The sequence below is a fragment of the Pygocentrus nattereri genome, chromosome 5 (assembly GCF_015220715.1).
Source record: "Pygocentrus nattereri isolate fPygNat1 chromosome 5, fPygNat1.pri, whole genome shotgun sequence".
In the NCBI taxonomy this organism is placed as follows: Eukaryota; Metazoa; Chordata; class Actinopteri; order Characiformes; family Serrasalmidae; genus Pygocentrus; species Pygocentrus nattereri.
In genome coordinates this window covers 4,411,442-4,429,448 of record NC_051215.1, presented here as the reverse complement: position 1 = coordinate 4,429,448, position 18,007 = coordinate 4,411,442, and the positions used below count along the sequence as shown (strand labels likewise).

Genomic DNA, 18,007 nt, shown 5'->3' with positions numbered 1-18,007 from the left:
AAACTTCATGTGGCCTACAGATCAGCTCAAGAACAACGTAGAGAGCTTCATGGAATGGGTTTCCATGGCCGAGCAGCTGCATCCAAGCCTTTCATCACCAAGCGCAATGCAAAGCGTGGAATGCAGTGGTGTAAAGCGCCGCCACTGGACTCTAGAGCAGTGGAGACGTGTTCTCTGGAGTGACCAATCACGCTTCTCCATCGGGGAATCCGATGGACGAGTCTGGGTTTGGCGGTTGGCAGGAGACGGTACTTGTCTGACTGCTTTGTGCCAAGTGTAAAGTTTGGTGGAGGGGGGATCATGGTGTGGGGTTGTTTTTCAGGAGTTGGGCCCCTTAGTTCCAGTGAAAGGAACTCTTAATGCTTCAGCACCAAGAGATTTTAGACAATTTGCTCCCAACTTTGTGGGAACAGTTTGGGGAGTTTGGCCCCTTCCTGTTCCAACATGACTGCGCACCAGTGCACAAAGCAGGTCCATAAAGACACGGATGAGCCAGTTTGGTGTGGAAGAACTTGACTGGCCTGCACAGAGTCCTGACCTCAACCCCATAGAACACCTTTGGGATGAATTAGAGCGGAGACTGTGAGCCAGGCCTTCTCGTCTAACATCAGTGTCTGACCTCACAAATGCTCTTCTGGATGAACGGTCAGAAATTCCCATAAACACTCCTAACCCTTGTGGAAAGCCTTCCCAGAAGAGCTGAAGCTGTTATAGCTGCAAAGGGTGGGCCAACATCATATTAAACCCTATGAATGGGATGTCACTCAAGTTCATATGCGTGTGAAGGCAGGCAACCGAATACTTTTGGAAATATAGTATATATATTATATCTACATGCTTACAATTTACTGCCGAAAGCCAATAATCTAAGATACTGTGTTATTTAATTAAAGTGATGTTTCCAGAGCAGATCACTGAAGTGACGCCGTCTGTTTATAGTTTGTAGCTCAGATTTGGGGAAAAACGGGTCGACTTTCAGTAGAAAAACAAAGTTCAGCTTCTTTTATTATAAGGGTTTAAAATGACGTCACCGTCTATTAGACTGGAGAGAAGAGCTACAGCCTCACACGACGCCCAGCTTCTGAACGGAGCTTATGGAATATGAACGTTATGAAGAACATGAAGTGCGTTTAGGACCCACCGGTGGTCTCGTTGAGTTGAAGAGGTTAAAAAATAAATGAGTTTTTCCTCATGAGAACTTTTTTTGCTCCTTTGCTCTTTCAGGTGTCCTACAACATATTCCGGACTCTTCCACCCAGCGACAGTAACGAGTTTGACCCCGAGGAGGATGAACCCACTTTAGAGGCTTCGTGGCCACACTTACAGGTACTCGCTGCTGGGGCTGTATGTGTGTTTGTCTGTGCTTCTGTCTCTGTGAGCCCACGTTTAACGCCGCTTTCCAGATAGCGTGATGGGTTGGGTGATTTCACTTTGGAAGCATGCGTGGTGTTGTATTGCCGACCGTGGTGTGGGGCACGCCAAACTGCGCCTGTCAGGTGCTTCACTCCAGTTCCAGTCAAATGTCTGGATGCACTACTCTTCAAGGGTTTTCCACATCGTTCATATTTTCCACATTTTGGAATAATAGTAAATGTGAACAGTGGAATAACACAGAATTATGAAGTGAATAAAAAGTGTTAAACAAATCCAAAGACATCGTCTGTCTTAGATGCTTGAAAGTAGCCCCCCCCCCCCCTTTGTTTTTCCCCCTTAAAGAATTGGGTCAGTAAAAAACCAAGTTAACGCAGTTTCCAGCTGAACACAGATGTAGTTAATCAGCTACGGCCGGTGTGGGGTCCAGATTTAACTTCTTACTGAGGTGGTGCGGCTGTCCTTGCTAACACTGGAGCTCATTAGTCACCTAAATAGCCCAGTTAATTTCTGTGAAAATACTATTTAGGTGGCCATTGAGTTCTGATGTTTAGCAGCGATAGCCTTGTTGCTCCAGAGGCCGCATGTCTTGGCTGATCAGCTTCAACAGCGCTATTGATTTTTATTAGTTTGTTTGTTTATGTATTTATTTTTTTTAATGCCAAATGCATTCATTTTTTTTTTTTTTTGTGAAATACATTCATTGTCCACTTTTTCAGAAACCCCTACAGCCTTCTTCCACACACTGACCACTATGGACTCCACCTACCTTACAGCTTCTGTTGCTGCACACCATATCCTCTATACCATTCATCACTGGTCAGTTTCTGACCACAGGGCTGCTGTTATCCAGATATTATTTGAGTGGTGGTTCATTCATTCTCACCACAGCAGTGGCACAGAGGATGTGTGTGTGGGGCTGGTAGAAGCGTTTCAGACATGGCGGTATTACTGGATTCTTTACACACGACAGTGTCATTGCTAGTTTGAGAGTGGGTCACCATAAGAAAAAGAGCAGCACTGTGATCGGACACCGACCGCTGATGAAGGGCTAGAGGATGGAAAACAAGACCCTGTAAACACCTGGTCACTCCATGTGACTAGTGTCTGGATTGATTGACTGGATAAGATTTTAGCCACTTGGTAGTCGAATCCGTTTCTGGTTAGTCTGCAGTTTGATTGCTGTGTGGGAGGAAATATCCTCTTCTGATTATAATCCTCAGACACTGATCACGTGCCAGTGATGTACTCCCTGAAGTTCTGGTTATTCTTGGAGGGTTTTTGGTTATGCCTGGAGCGGTTTGGGCTGTACCTATAGCAGTTTCGGTTGTACTTTGGTTGTACTTGGAGGGATTTCGGTTATACTTTGGTTGTAATTGGAGGGATTTCGGTTGTACTTTGGTTGTAATTGGAGGGATGTCAGTTGTACTTTGGTTGTAATTGGAGGGCTTTCGGTTATACTTTGGTTGTAATTGGAGGGATGTCAGTTGTACTTTGGTTGTACTTGGAGGGGTTTTGGTTGTACTTTGGTTGTACTTGGAGGGATTTCTGTTATACTTTGGTTGTAATTGGAGGGGTTTCGGTTGTACTTTGGTTGTAATTGGAGGGATGTCAGTTGTACTTTGGTTGTAATTGGAGGGATTTCGGTTGTACTTTGGTTGTAATTGGAGGGATGTCAGTTGTACTTTGGTTGTAATTGGAGGGGTTTCGGTTGTACTTTGGTTGTAATTGGAGGGATGTCAGTTGTACTTTGGTTGTAATTGGAGGGATTTCGGTTGTACTTTGGTTGTAATTGGAGGGATGTCAGTTGTACTTTGGTTGTAATTGGAGGGCTTTCGGTTATACTTTGGTTGTAATTGGAGGGATGTCAGTTGTACTTTGGTTGTACTTGGAGGGGTTTTGGTTGTACTTTGGTTGTAATTGGAGGGATGTCAGTTGTACTTTGGTTGTACTTGGAGGGGTTTTGGTTGTACTTTGGTTATAATTGGGGGGATGTCGATTATACTCTGGTTGTACTTGGAGGGGTGTCTGTTGTACTTTGGTTGTACTTGGAAGACAGGCGTCGAATGTTCTCTGTACTGGCACCCAAGTGGTGGAATGAACTCTCACTGGCTGTCCGAACAGCAGAGTCTCTTGCTGTCTTCAAACGCAGACTGAAGACGCATCTCTTCACACAGCACTTTCTATCACTTTTTATCTCTAGTAGATAAAGCTTGTATATTGTATGCTTCTTGTATGTCGCTCTGGATAAGAGTGTCTGCTAAACGCTGTAAATGTACTTGGAGGGATTTCGGTTGTACATGAAGGTGATTTGTTGTAAAGGGAGGGGTTTTGGTTGGTGAATTTGTCTTGAAGAGTGAGCTGCGTTTACGCTGCTGTAACATGTAGCTCAAATGTGCTCAAATGTGATCAGATTTGTACCTGTTTAAATGCTTTGGCTGCGTTTACATTTGCATTTTTATGTGGCCTCATCCAGATATAATCCTGATACTCAAGACGCCTGAAGTGACCAGGTGTAAACAGGGTCAAACTGCATCAACAGATGAGCTGCAGTCTCTCACTGTACACCAGCAAGGTGGAGGTGCAAGAGATGTGTTTCTGATAAAGTGGCCACCGAGTGTGTACTGTACCCATCACTTTTCCCTCAGTAACTCCTGGCTGTTGTGTTTTCTAGTTGTTTTCTTTGCATGAGATCCGCCGCTTTCTCTCTCTCTTTTTCTTTTTCTCTTTCTTTCTCTTTCTCATCCCAGGACTCCTTTAGAAATGAGATTCATATCTCAAGGAGAATCTTCCTGGTAAAACCTCTGTTTTCTTTCATTTTGTTTCATTATTAAGCCGTAATCTTTAGTAACGAGTTGGATATTTGAGTTGAATATTCCCAGAATTTGCCCCCTTTCAAAAACCCACACTGCCGCCCCCTGCTGGCAGTATTTTTCTTTTTCTTCCCCGCCCCATATTTTGTGCTCTGTGTCCTGACCTTTTGACCCTTCTGCCCTTCCCATTGAATCATCTAATCACCATTAAATGAATGTTGGTGCACCTCTTAACATCTTCACACCTCTCTCTCTCTCTCTCTCGCGCTCTCTCTCTCTCTCGCTCTCTCTCGCGCTCTCTCTCTCACACACGCGCTCCCTCTCTCTTTCTCTTCTCTCTCTCCCCCTCGCTCTCTGCTCTTTCACTTGCTTTCTCTCTGTCGCTCTCTGCTCTCCCTGCCTCTCTCTCTCCCTCCTTTTTTCTTTACTTTCTTGTATGTATTTCTTCACTCCTTTTCTCTTACTCATTTCTGTTCTCTTGCATCCTCTTCTTTTTTCCTCTTCCTCACTTTCCTTTTCTTCTTTTTTTCTCTTTCTATCTCTCACACATCCTCTTCTTTTCTCTCTCTCTCACACATCCTCTTCTTTTCTTTCTCTCTCTCTCTCTCTCTCTCTCTCTCTCTCTCTCTCTCTCTCTCTCTCTCTCTCTCTCTCTCTCTCTCTCTCACTCACTCTCTCAGCTGGTGTATGAGTTCTTCATCCGGTTTTTGGAGAGTCAGGAGTTTCAGCCCAGTATTGCCAAAAAGTACATAGACCAGAAATTTGTCTTACAGGTGAGTGATGTTTCAAACAGACACGTCCAGCAGGTCCATGTCGGTCACATGCACTGTATTTACTCTCATTCTGCGGTCTTTTAGTTTACACCTTCCTCCTCCTGGTCACGCTCGTTCATCTGCTGTCCCTGTTTCCTCCTCAGCTGCTGGAACTGTTCGACAGCGAGGACCCACGAGAGAGAGACTATCTGAAGACAGTCTTGCACAGAATCTACGGCAAATTCCTGGGGCTGAGGGCTTTTATACGAAAACAGATAAATAATATTTTTCTACGGTGAGAGGATGTCCTACTCAGTTAACAAGTCATGGAATAGACTGATCAGTGTAAACATGGACACTTTATATTACAGGGTGTAAAGTAATGCATCTAATATACATCTCTCTCTCTCTCTCTCTCTCTCTCTCTCACTCTCTCACTCTCTCTCTCTCTATGTCTCTCTCTATTTCTCACACTCTCTCTCTCTCTCTCTCTCTCTCTCTCTCTCTTTCTCCTCTCTCTCTCTCTCTCTCTCTCTCTCTCTCTCTCTCTCTCTCTCTCTCTCTCTCTCTCCTCTTTCTCCTCTTTCTCCTCTCTCTCCTCTCTCTCTCTCTCTCTCTCTCTCTCTCTCTCTCTCTCTCTCTCTCTCTCTCTCTCTCTCCTTCCTCTCTCTCTCCTCCTTCTCTCTCTCCTCCCCTCTCTCTCTCTCTCTCATCTCTCTCATCTCTCTCTCTCTCTCTCTCTCTAGTTTTGTTTATGAAACTGAGCACTTCAACGGAGTAGCCGAGTTGTTGGAAATTCTGGGAAGGTGTGTTGCTGGGTCTTTTTTTAATGAAGTGGTCATTATTAGGGCTATCATAGTCACTTTATTAAAAATTAATAATAATGATAAATCCATTTCTCTCTCTCTCTGCAGCATTATCAATGGCTTTGCTTTACCTCTGAAAGCAGAACATAAGCAGTTCCTGGTGAAAGTGTTGATTCCTCTCCACACAGTTAGGAGTCTCTCTCTCTTCCACGCACAGGTACGGAGGGAAGTGTGCTTGGGCATTACGGCCCTAGCAAAAAGAGTTCTATATAATACCCAACAAAGGTTCTGTGACTCATACCCGTGGAAACCTTTGGTGCCATATGGGACCACCTCTGTTTTTTTTTATTTTTTTTTTTAAAGCTATAATGTTAAAAGTAAAATTTTGCTAACACAAAGATCCATATAACTATGGATCCAGCTCCTCTCAGACTGAAGGGAGACATCGTCCAGTGACGGTCAAACTCTATGACCCCCTCTTTCAGTTGGATTGTGATTGGTTCCTAGACGCCTCACGGCTGTAAAAATATGACGCTTTAAAATTGGATGATTGTTTTTGAGTCACCTGTATGTTTGAAATACGAGTACACGTCATCTAGAAGAAGAAGAACAAAATTGAAATTCATTTCATTAAGCATGTTGGTTTCAGCTTTGCTCAAAGTGTTTTGTTGCCGTCTCGCGGTTGCTGTGTTAAACACTGCTGGCTGGTTCGACAGCTCAACCCTTGGTCTTTGTGCCTGCGTAGACTGAGATAAACGAAAGAAATCAGAGTAAGGGTGTTCATGTGCGGAAAAACATGATCACTGTGCTAAAAATCCAGAAAGCTGGTAACAGTCTTGATCCCAGAAATTGGTGTGTGCTTTTTTTACGTGACCGCTCATGGCTGTAACTACTGAAATCTGATGATGCTCGTGTTATTGTTGTCCATGTAAGCACACTCACTGATTCTGTAGGAATGAACTGAATCGTTGACAGACCTGTTATCTTACGCGGTGTATCGAACACCAGGAATACAGAGATCAGTAAAGAACTTTTGCTTCTACACTTGTGAACTAGAACCCACTGTTTTTAGTGCCTGTGATTGAAGACTAATGAAGTAAGATCTCTTGCCTGACATTCGTAAGAATTTGAAAGAAAAAGTATTTCTCTCTGGTGATTTTACATTTTTTTTCCACTCTGTTTTGCAGTTGGCTTATTGTATTGTACAGTTCCTAGAGAAAGACCCCACATTAACAGAACCAGTAAGTGCTACAGCTCTCTGTTTAAACTTTCTTTGGGTTTTATTATTCCTAAAATGGATTTGTTTTACATGTTGAGATTCTGTATTGTTTCTGATTAGCTGAGATCTATGATATTTCAATCAATTTTAAAATAAAAGTGGCTGAAAATGTGATAATTTTATCCATTAGGAATCTTTCAATGATTGTGTGTAGTTTTACAGTCTGACGGTAATAATTGTTGTGTGTGTGTGTGTGTGTGTGTGTGTGTGTGATTTTAATCCAACATGAGTCTCCTATTTGCGTAATGTTGGTCAAGGTGGTGTTATTGGTTTTTGAGTGTGTATAACACTAATGTGTGCAGCCAGTCTTTGATATTTCAGTCTGATCTGTCTGAGATTTTGGGGAAATTGCTCGACCACTGTGTCTTGCCAGTTGGCCAATTAAATCCTGACAGATAACAATGCAGAACTTCCACTTATCAAACTAATCCAGCTTTGAGTCTGGCTTATATCTCACGACCCTTTCATACACTTACACTCCACGGTCTTTCCTCTCTCTTCTTTGCAGGTCATTAGAGGCCTTCTCAAGTTTTGGCCAAAGACGTGCAGTCAAAAAGAGGTAAGCTCAGATCTAAGCAGGCTGCTATTAATTTCAGCAGGGCTTGAGTAGGTGAGTGGACAGATGTAGTGATGGTGAGCAAATGTAGTGACGCGTACCATCACAAGTTTAAAGACGTCTAACTTTTCCAAAGTGCGCAACTGAAAGAACGGCTGATAAAAGCTCTACTTCGTGAAATAAAGCCAAAGCTCGCCCGTTTTATCCCCTTGTGATGTCAACACTCATCCGCACTCAGACCTTTCAGAATACCGTTAAGAGTATTGATGTGTGCTTTTAACGATAGTTCAGAAAGAAAGCTGTCAAGTCGTGATATAAATCCTGCTCTTCATACCAAGCAGGACGTGAAGCTGAGTGTTGAAGATAAACATGAAGAAAGGATTAGCACAGCTGCTTTATGATAACTAAACTTTTTTCAGGGTATTTTTCTGGCAGAATTGAAAAGCAACAGTGGAAAACCGCTACAGGGAAAATGATGGAAGTCGTCGTGGTGTTCCCACACTTCTGATGGTCAGTGTGTGGACTTTGGGTGTAATACAGTGCTTGTGTGTTGTGTGTAGGTGATGTTTTTGGGGGAGCTGGAGGAAATCTTGGACGTGATCGAGCCCACGCAGTTTGTGAAGATCCAGGAGCCGCTTTTTAAGCAGATCTCCAAATGCGTGTCCAGCCCACACTTCCAGGTAGCCCAATTCCCAGTCAGCATCAGTCCTGAAAATCATTCCTCTAATCAAGTTTCTGATCATTGTGACGTTATCTTTTCACTGCTGTCAGAACAAAACCTCATATCTTTTACTTCCATTAATAGTCAAATTTACTAACGTGTCCCAAAATTTTTTACAAGTGATTTTGGGCCATTTCTTGTGGGGTCCGTTCATCATGAAATTTCCACACAGTGTAAAAGGCAACAGGTACTTAATTTTCTTAAAAAAACTGAAAAACAATACAAATGGAGATACAAGGGTTTGTTCCAACAACAGCGATTTGTAGTGCATTCAGTTCCATTTTTAGAACCTTGGTTTTTGCTAACCAGACACGAGGAGACACTAAGAAGAGTTTAAAAAAGGCTTTGAAGCACTGAAGTCAGACACCCTCTCACATCTAAAGTTTTTAGTCACAGATTATGATTTTGCAAAAACGGTGGGTCTTGTAGGGTCACTGCAAAACTGCAGCTAGATTTTTGAGTCGGTTTCCAATCATGCCATCTGGTGGACAAGAGGAACCCTTTTCCTTCTCCACTCTAGTGGTACAGAGGGACGATATGTTGGCTGGGCATGTAAAGATCAGTACACTGTAGAGTTGTATATTCTGGTGGGTCATCACCCAAGAGAGATTTACACATCAGCAAAACATGCAGTGATTCAGCGATATTTGTTGCTTGTGCTATGAACTGAATCATAAACAAACAAATTAAGAAACCACGTTAACAGATGCACATTTCCTTACATTACTGTCTGTGTTTTATATGCAAAGATTTGTGCCAATCTGATTGAATACATTCGGATTACAGATTCAGACTGAGGTGTTTCTCACTCTTTTCAACAATCTGTTGTAAAATCCTCGTTTACATACGTTGAGTAGCGCTTAGAGTAAACGTTACCTTGACAGCGAGCATCATTTGAGGTCCAGTCAGAGTGAGATGAGCAGCAGTGAGCGGTGCTTGTGTTTTTAATTGCTTTAAAGAGAGGAAGACGTCGTGCTCTGAGACACACAAGCTGGACGTCCGTCCCACCGCCGTCTTTTAAAGATCAGAGCATGAACTTTGTCTCCTCTGCAGACCAGTTCTGCTCCGCCGTGTTGAACGTTATAAACTTTCGCCAGAGCCGTTTGAGTTCTCCGTTTTTGCTGTGACTGGAACGCGCGTGCGCAGAACATACTTGCACGTTCCGATTGGAATGTAATTGGATTCAGGTCTTTACGTGGCTGTTATTCTTCTATTTAACAGGTTATTTATAGGACCAACCACCTCGTTCAATCGGATAGGAATTGTGGTCCCTCCAAATGGCCTCAATCGGTCCAACTGAGGTGTTTACATGGACGTATTCTATTCCGATTGAGCTATTATTATATTATTACGGATTAATGGATTATTAGGCTGCATGTAAACGTGGCTACTGTTACGATCAGTAAACCTGAAATATTGAAAATGTACATTTTTAAGTTAGTAAGATTGTTTTAAAGTGAAACAGATTTACCTTTTTTAGAGCCTTGTTATTTTTGTCGTTGCATTTTTTTTAAAATTTGTGTGCTGAAAATTCGGTTGTAAGGTCTGCATTAGAAAAACAAAATGCAAAATTTGACTTCAAACTTTTACATATGAACACTTATATTAAACGTTTTTACAAGTCTGCTAGATTTAAATCAGACTTCAGTGTTTCCCATTCTCCTTGCTAGAACCTTTACGTGTCTGATTCAGTTGATTTTTTGTGTGTGTGTGTGTGTGTGTGTGTGTGTGTGTGTGTGTGTGTGTGTGTGTGTGTGTGTGTGTGTGTGTGTGTGTGTGTGTGTGTAGGTGGCTGAGAGGGCTCTGTACTACTGGAACAACGAGTACATCATGAGTCTTATCGAGGAAAACTCCAACGTCATTCTGCCCATCATGTTCGCCAGCCTGTACCGGATTTCCAAAGAACACTGGAATCCGTAAGTTTCGCAGTTTCTCAAAACAAAGGTGTGGATTTCCTCGCAAAACGTTTAAAGATGTGCTTGTAACCACATTATAGCTTGATGGATTTTATCAGTATAATTTTAAACATGTTTAAATTATTCCACAATGCTCACATGTTCAGTCAACAGTGTTCAATGAGCTTTTCTTTCTTGGTCTTTCTTGTGGTCTTTTGCTCTTTCAGTGTTGACTTGTCGCTTTCATTCTCTTTCCAGGGCGATAGTAGCTTTAGTGTACAACGTTCTGAAAGCCTTCATGGAAATGAACAGCACTTTGTTTGATGAACTCACTGCCACCTACAAATCAGATCGTCAGAGGTAAGAGAGCGATGTCTCTCAGGGTTTGTCTTTTTATCGTGAGACGCTCCGACTAGACGAAAAGCCAGAGAGAGTCTTTGGGCTATGAATAAGAATTCGACTACCAGAACTCCTCAGATCACACGACACGCGCAAAGCTAAACTTTGTGGAGCTGTTTGTGCTTTAATGTGCAGTGAAAGTGCAAACTGGGGATTAATACATGTAGAGAAGCTCTGATACAGTGAGAGCTGGAGAAATGTTTCACTACAAACTGGCAGCCAAGCTGAAATTGTAGAGCACGTTGAGAAACATTATTCTCAACAATGTTGTTCACAAAGTGGTGAACCTCGCCCCGTCCTTGCTTGTGAACGACTGAGCCTTTCAGGGATGCTCCCTTTATACCCAATCATGACACTCACCTGTTTCCAATGAACCTGTTCACCTGTGAAATGTTCCAAACAGGTGTTTTTTGAGCATTCCTCAACTTTCCCAGTCTTTTGTTGCCCCTGTCCCAACTTCTTTGGAACGTGTTGCAGGCTTCAAATTAAAAATGAGTGAATATTTGCAAAAAAAAAAGTTTATCCGTTTGAACATTAAATATCTCGTCTTTGTAGTGAATTCAATTGAATATAGTTTGAAAAGGACTTGCAAATCATTGTGTTCTGTTTTTATTCATGTTTTACACAACGTCCCAACTTCATTGGAATTGGGGTTGTATGATGTGAAATGTTTTTCAGTGATATGGGCCCTTTAAGTACTGACCATACACTTAATATGATCAGAAAAGCTGTTGTGTCTGTTGGAGATTAAGCTTGAGTTGTGCGTCACTCAGTGGAAGCGAAACGCTTCCATAACTTCTTAGTGACATTAACCAACAAGTTGAGGAGAAAGTAGTGAGAAGTTGTGTTTTTGCAGGGCTGTTGTTTAAAGGAGGATCGGACGCTTTTCCACTCACCACCTCCTATTTTCCTCCAGAGAGAAGAAGAAAGAGAAGGAGCGGGAGGAGCTGTGGAAGAAGCTGGAGGATCTGGAGCTGAAGCGAGGCCTGCGGAGCGACGCCATTATTCCCACTTAACGAAGCGCCAGCCGCCCAGGATCGCTTTCCCAACGCCTCCGGAAAACACTCCCAGAACGTTGGCCAGCGCCCGCAGAGTCGTTTTTGGGGTTTTTGTTTTATTATTATTATTTTTTTTCCTTTCTGTATTGTGCGACTTACTTTACAGTAGATTCCCATCGTCTGTTTCATTATTTCAACAGCACTGTAAATAACTATTTTTTTCCTGCTATTTTTTTCCCTTGAAAATATTACACTGAACAAGAAAATAAAATTAAAGTAAAAAAAAAAAGGACTAAAAAAAAAAATCGAAAACGATAAAGAGCCCCCTCACTGGAGTGGGTCGTCAAAGGACTTGACCAGACAGTAGGACTTGAAATGAACTGCTACTGTGGAGATTTAACAACAACAAAAGTCAGCAGCAAAAAGAAGCTATTTGGACCCTCCCACTATTCGACCCTTCATGACTAAATGACCCCCAACACCTGGACACACACACACTCCTGCAGTCTCTCGCACTCTTTCTCGCTCTCACTCACTCGATGCCGCCTTTTCTCCTGTACCTTCTCTCTCGTGCCCTCCCTCCCTCCTTTCCTCCCTCCCCCCTCCCTGTCACTCTCTCACACTCATCTCATGCATTTTCACCACACTTTTCCTCTCTCTCCCTCTCTGTCTTGCTCTTTCTCTTATACACTCCCTGTCTCACACTTCCCCCCGCCACACACACACAACCCCTCCCTCCCCTCTCCTGGCCTCTGGATTGATCCTGAGTGGTCATGTCGTCCCGTCGTTTCTGTTTGGAGCTCTGTAAATGAAATCTGGACACTGATGAGGTTCAGTAACGGTAACCAGCAAAGAGATCACGCACAGCCCAGCTCACCGATAAACATGTTTTAGGTTGTTGTTTTGTTTTTTATCTTTCTGTTCTTCGGGTGCTGCACAGAGTATTTCTGATCTGATCGGTTCTGTCCTGGTTTGGGTTTCTGGGCTTTCCTCTCTTCAGCACCAGTCTGGCACTGGTACCAGAAAACTAACAGCTCATTTAAAAACACACACACACACACCACCGCTGTGAGACGCGGAGGACCTGGCACCAAACCGGAGGTTCGTATCGGCGCACGTGTTCGCCTGTGTGTGTGTGTGTGTGTGTGTGTGAGACTGAGAGGGAGTTTCTTATAGTGTTAATCTGTTCATTGTAACTGAAAGCAGCACACTGATATGTTGTATCTAGTAGAACCAATGGCTCTGTATTTGAATATATAGATATATAGTCAGATATACGGTCATTGAATAGAACCTTTAGCATATATATTATTTTTCCTTAGGGTCTGTCAGAGTAGCCGATCTGCTGAGGTATTACTGAACACCACCTCATGGTATTTAAAATACTGTTGTTTTTTCTTCTTTCTTTGCTTTTTACTTCTTTTTTTCGAATTTGACCATCTGAGTTAGTTTTTTAGTTGCAGGTTTCTTTTGAGGGGGGGGGGGGGGGGGTGGGGGGGGTGGAGGGACTGCTGCAGAATGAGTGAGGGTGAAGAAGGGGATTGTGGGAATGTGGAGGATCCGCCCTGCCGGCTCCTGGAATAAATGATTACAGAAAGTCAAAAAGGTTTGGAGAAATACAAATGTTTAATTATTTTAAAAATAAAGACATATTAAATTAAATCTGTTTTGAGATAAACTGGCGCTGCACTAGAGCTTTATTTGGAGATGGGTTGTGTGGAACGTGTGCCTGCGTCTGCTTTGAATGGGGAAGAATAGGTTTCCAGGTGGTGGTCCCAAAGGAAATACAGGGTGATTCCAGAAGATTCAGCCGATTTGAAAATGATTGATTTCTCTTGTCAATCATTACAGATCAGTGCAGTGAACTGTAAACTGGTTTAAATGAGCAGAAAGTTTATTATGTAATTTTACAAGGTCTCAGTCTGAACCTCCTCCAGCTGTACGGACGACATCAACGCCACAGTCCAACTCAGCCCAGACTGGACTGAGCGTGTCGGGCGCCGCTGCACTCGCGGCTCTTTCAGGGCGATTTCGGAGATCATCCAGTGATTTCTAGGTCTACAGTTGCAGACTAGCTCAGCTGCTGAGACGGTTCATCAGCCCCTGTCTACTGTATTTGTCATTTTCAGTTTCTGACCACACAGTTATTATGTGGGTGGAGGTTCATTCTCAGCACAGCAGTGACACTGACATGACGGTGTGTGTTGTGCTGGTGCGAGTGTATCAGACAGTCCTGTTTCTGGGATTTTGACGCACATCTGTGTCCCTGCTAGGTTGAGAGTGGACCAGAAACTGGCCACTGATGAAGGGCTAGAGGATGACTGACACAAACTGTGCATCAACAGGGGAGCTACAGTCTCTGTACAAGAGAGGGGTTTCTAATAAAGTGGCCAGTAAGTGAAGTGTTTAGAATGGTCCACCACTCAAAAATGATCTGCACCTGATGGTGATTTTGTACCCCTTTGTACTTTTGTCCATGTTTATAGGTAACAGCATGTGATACAGTGTCACAAGCCACACAGATGGAGGCCTGTGTTTGATGGAGGCCTGTGTTTGATGGTCATGCCGTTAGCACAATGCTTATTGGTGGGGTATAAGCTTTCATTACTGCTGTCTACATTGACCTCATAGCTCCAGTGCAAAACTCAAGAAACAGAGTGGCGACTGTGTAAATTTACATTTTTCTGTGCAATAATTAACTGAAAATAAATAATTGAGTAACATTAACTGCAATACAACAGTTTATCCTTTATACCACAAGAGGGCAGCAAAGCCAAAGCATGTGCTCAGCCCTGCTTCATGACTCTAGTATATCACACCTGAGCTGAACAGGCCCAGTGCAAGAAAATGTACCAAAGCATAACAAAACAACTAGAAAACACCAGCCAGGAGCTACAGAGGGAAAAGAGAAGGACACACACACACTAACTGTCCACTTTATCAGAAACCCCCTTTCTTGTAGCTCAGCAGTGAACATTTAGAGATTTGTCTTGGCCTTTTGTCAGTGGCCAGTTTCAAACCAGAGAGCCACTGTGGGCTGGATGTTTTTGGGGTGGTGGGTCATTCTTAGCACTGCAGTGACCCTAATGTGGTGTATTAATGTGTGTTGCGCTGGTGCGAGCGGATCAGACACAGCAGTGCCACTGGAGTTTTTAAACACTGTGTCCACTCACTGTCCACTCTATTAGACACTCCTACCTTGTCAGTCCAGCTTGTAGATGTAAAGTCAGAGACGACAGCTCATCTGCTGCTGCACAGTTTGTGTTGGTCATCCTCTAGTCCCTCATCAGTGGTCAGAGGACGCTGCCCACAGGACTCTGCTGGCTGGATATTTTTGGTTGGTGGACTATTCTCAGTCCAGCAGTGAGACTGAGGTGTTTAAAAACTCCAGCAGCTCTGCTGTGTCTGATCCACTCAGACCAGCACAACACATCATTGTTAATGCAGTGCTGAGAATGACCCACCACCCAAATAGTACCTGCTCTGTGGGGGTCCTGACCGTTGAAGAGGGAGGCTGATTGGTGTAGGTCAGGCTAGAAGCCACATTAGCGAGTCTGTTTCAGATTGTTTCATGCCAATGTGAGGTGGTTTAGTCATTAGCATGATGCTAATTAGCACACTTGTTGGCCTTGTTCAGCTTCACTCAGCCTGACACGTCGTGCTGGAGGCTCTCTAGTCTGACCGTGGGCTTCAGTCCGCTTCCTCATTTTCTAATGACCGCATCGTACCACTGTGGTCACTCCAGCCCTCTTGGAACCAGAGTTGGAGGGGATTTAACTCCGGTTCCGGAGCGCCGAGGGGGATTTGCTACTCATTCTTTTCCAGACTCGAGCAGTATTAACCTGTCAGATAGGAACGCTGGGAGAACAGCAGAGGCCAGTTCAGCTAATGAGGAGAAAGAGGCGGTAAATGATTGTCAAGGCCTTTAGGACACGTGTTGAGTCGTGCAAGTTAAATACTCTCTGTATCTAAAACAAACCTTCCTTCACGTCTTCCACTTATTTCTCTTAGTTTATATCCCAAACAGTCGTATTCATGTTCACACGACCGCTTTGCAGCCTGTCTTTATCCCTTAGAATTAGACCAAACTGTGTTTCTTATTGGTGCTTCAATACTGATGCATATAAATTGGAAAAACTAAAACTAAAGTCTACATTGAAGCAAGCAGAGCTAAACTTTGTAGTTCTACAGTTACAGACTGTAGTCCATCCGTTTCTCTGATACTCTGTTACCCTGTTCTTCATTGGTCAGGACCCCCATGGACCCTCGCAGAGCAGGTGCTATTTGGGTGGTGGATCATTCTCACTGAAAAACATTTCACATCATATATACATATATATATATATATATATATATATATACACACACACACACACACACATATATATATTCAAAAATCACCCAAAGCTGAAACACTCCTTAACTTTAGTGTGAGTGGGCGGAGCTAAACTGCTGGAGGCCGAGTACCTGGATAGATGTAAAAGAGTGACCTTTTGTGACATCACAGAAACCGGACTGTTTCTGAGGCTTAATTTCTTTGTATCACGGGTCGGCAACTTGAGGCCCTTTTACATTTTACATACTTAGTGTGGGTTGCGCTGGTCTGAGTGGATCAGTCACAGCAGTGCTGCTGGGTTTTTTTTTAAACACTCCACTCCACCTTGTAGATGTAAAGTCAGAGGCGACAGCTCATCTGCTGCTGCACAGTTTGTGCTGGTCATCCTCTAGTCCTTCAGTGGTCATGGGATGCTGCTGGCTGGATATTTTTGGTTGGTAGGCGCTTATCCTCCTGGGTTGTGGGGATACTGGAGCCTAGGTCAGCGGTCAGTGGCAGGAAACAACCTGGACAGGCCAAAGGCTGCACAGTTGGTCCACTAGTTGTGATGTCAGCACTCAAACTTTTTAAAAGTTTAAACCACATTTGGGCCAAAAGAGTTTCAATACGAGCTTCAAAGTAGTTCAGAAAGGAAAACCTGCTCTTCATACCAAGCAAGACGCACTGATCAGGGTGAAGCTACATTTACCCAAAGGCAGTTACATACTGCTCTGCAGGTGACTGGCTGAACAGTAAGCCAAGTGATCGTTCAGCGTCTGAAGGAGGTTGAGTCCGCGTGGCTTTCAAAGGTGTTTGAATTATTGCCATTTAAAATTGCCTTGTGTACAAAATTAGTCTCTGTAAATCAGCTTAGTTTGCTTACTAGTGCAAATAATCCTAAACCACTGATGGGTCTAATTCCTGAGGCATGTTTACAAGTGTTGTGCACAGGGATGAGTGTTATTAATCATGTAAAATATTGGATTTTAATCTGGAGGCTGTGGGACACAACAGATGCAAACTCATATTTGTAGCACTGCCAAAGAAAAGTGACCAGCTCAGCTTTGGCCAAGAGTTTAAAAATAATGCAAAATAGCTTTACGTGACTTTGTGCTGCCATAAGAGGGACATCCATCACAGTGATGACCCACACTGGCCTGATTAGCTTCTGTGATGAGGAAAATGCTCAATTGTGTGTTATTATTAAAGTCACGTGGCGGAGACTTGAGTGTTAGGTTTGCTTACTAATGTTAACAGTATTGAGACACAGTTACGTCATTCAGCAGCTGTATTTAAGCATTTTTGGAGGAACCGAAACAGAACCCTATGTCCTCATTCAGGACCATATTAAAGGGGAATTCCACCAATTTGTCAAACTTTCTGCATAACTCAGTGGTTGAGATGTAAACAATGTCATTCAGAGTGGTTTGTTGTGAGGGTTCATTGCAGAGAAGCTTGCAGACTCTGCTGTCTTCACAGTGGTGGTGATGGGAACCGGGGGTCATTTTGTCTAGAACACAAATATGGCCATTTTATTTACAACCCAAAACCAAAATATGTGACATTCATGATCAAATAGAAGTAAATCTGAAACAAATCAGGTTTTCACTTGATTATTACTTTTTATATATGAGGCATACGTTTAGAATAACTTTAACATTAATGATTTGAAACCTGAGAACCTGTAGAGTATTACTGCATACATCCATAATTCGGTTTTATATCGCTGTGAATGGTGATTACAAGCTTTCGGGTGGCGGTCAAGCTCCTCTTGTGCCTCAATGAGCAGCCCAAAGGGGTGTCGCAGGCCCCAGGATGCCTTCATTTGATCATCAGCCTTCCTCGGTGTTCGCCTCCATAAACAAACCCACATCAGCGGCTTTATCAAGCACAGGACAACCGGACCAGTGGCCCACTGATGAAACGCCACTGTATACAAATGATATCCAGTAGCTAACATTAGCTAAGCTGCTTAACAGCACGAGACTTGTGGTAGATATTGGTCCTCATTCAGCTGGTGTAGTGATCTGTGGCGATCGCTTCATATTAACCCAGTCAAAAGTATTCAGTCACCAAATCCAAATCATTGAATTCAGGTGTTC

General features: G+C 43.2%; 1 protein-coding gene across 2 annotated transcripts in view; it reads left to right on the top strand.

The window, feature by feature from the left end:
• Positions 1-12,982, top strand: part of ppp2r5eb (protein phosphatase 2, regulatory subunit B', epsilon) — a 47,717-nt gene extending 34,735 nt beyond the window's left edge. For both annotated transcript variants that reach the window (XM_017683384.2, XM_017683385.2), the window contains 11 exons: positions 1,225-1,326; positions 4,865-4,957; positions 5,101-5,231; positions 5,683-5,742; positions 5,851-5,959; positions 6,930-6,983; positions 7,530-7,580; positions 8,138-8,257; positions 10,087-10,214; positions 10,452-10,553; positions 11,509-12,982. In XM_017683384.2, coding sequence (XP_017538873.1) covers positions 1,225-1,326; positions 4,865-4,957; positions 5,101-5,231; positions 5,683-5,742; positions 5,851-5,959; positions 6,930-6,983; positions 7,530-7,580; positions 8,138-8,257; positions 10,087-10,214; positions 10,452-10,553; positions 11,509-11,608 — 1,050 coding nt within the window. In that variant the 3' untranslated portion in view covers positions 11,609-12,982. The remainder of the gene's footprint in view (positions 1-1,224; positions 1,327-4,864; positions 4,958-5,100; positions 5,232-5,682; positions 5,743-5,850; positions 5,960-6,929; positions 6,984-7,529; positions 7,581-8,137; positions 8,258-10,086; positions 10,215-10,451; positions 10,554-11,508) is intronic.
• The last annotated feature ends 5,025 nt before the right edge of the window (positions 12,983-18,007 follow it).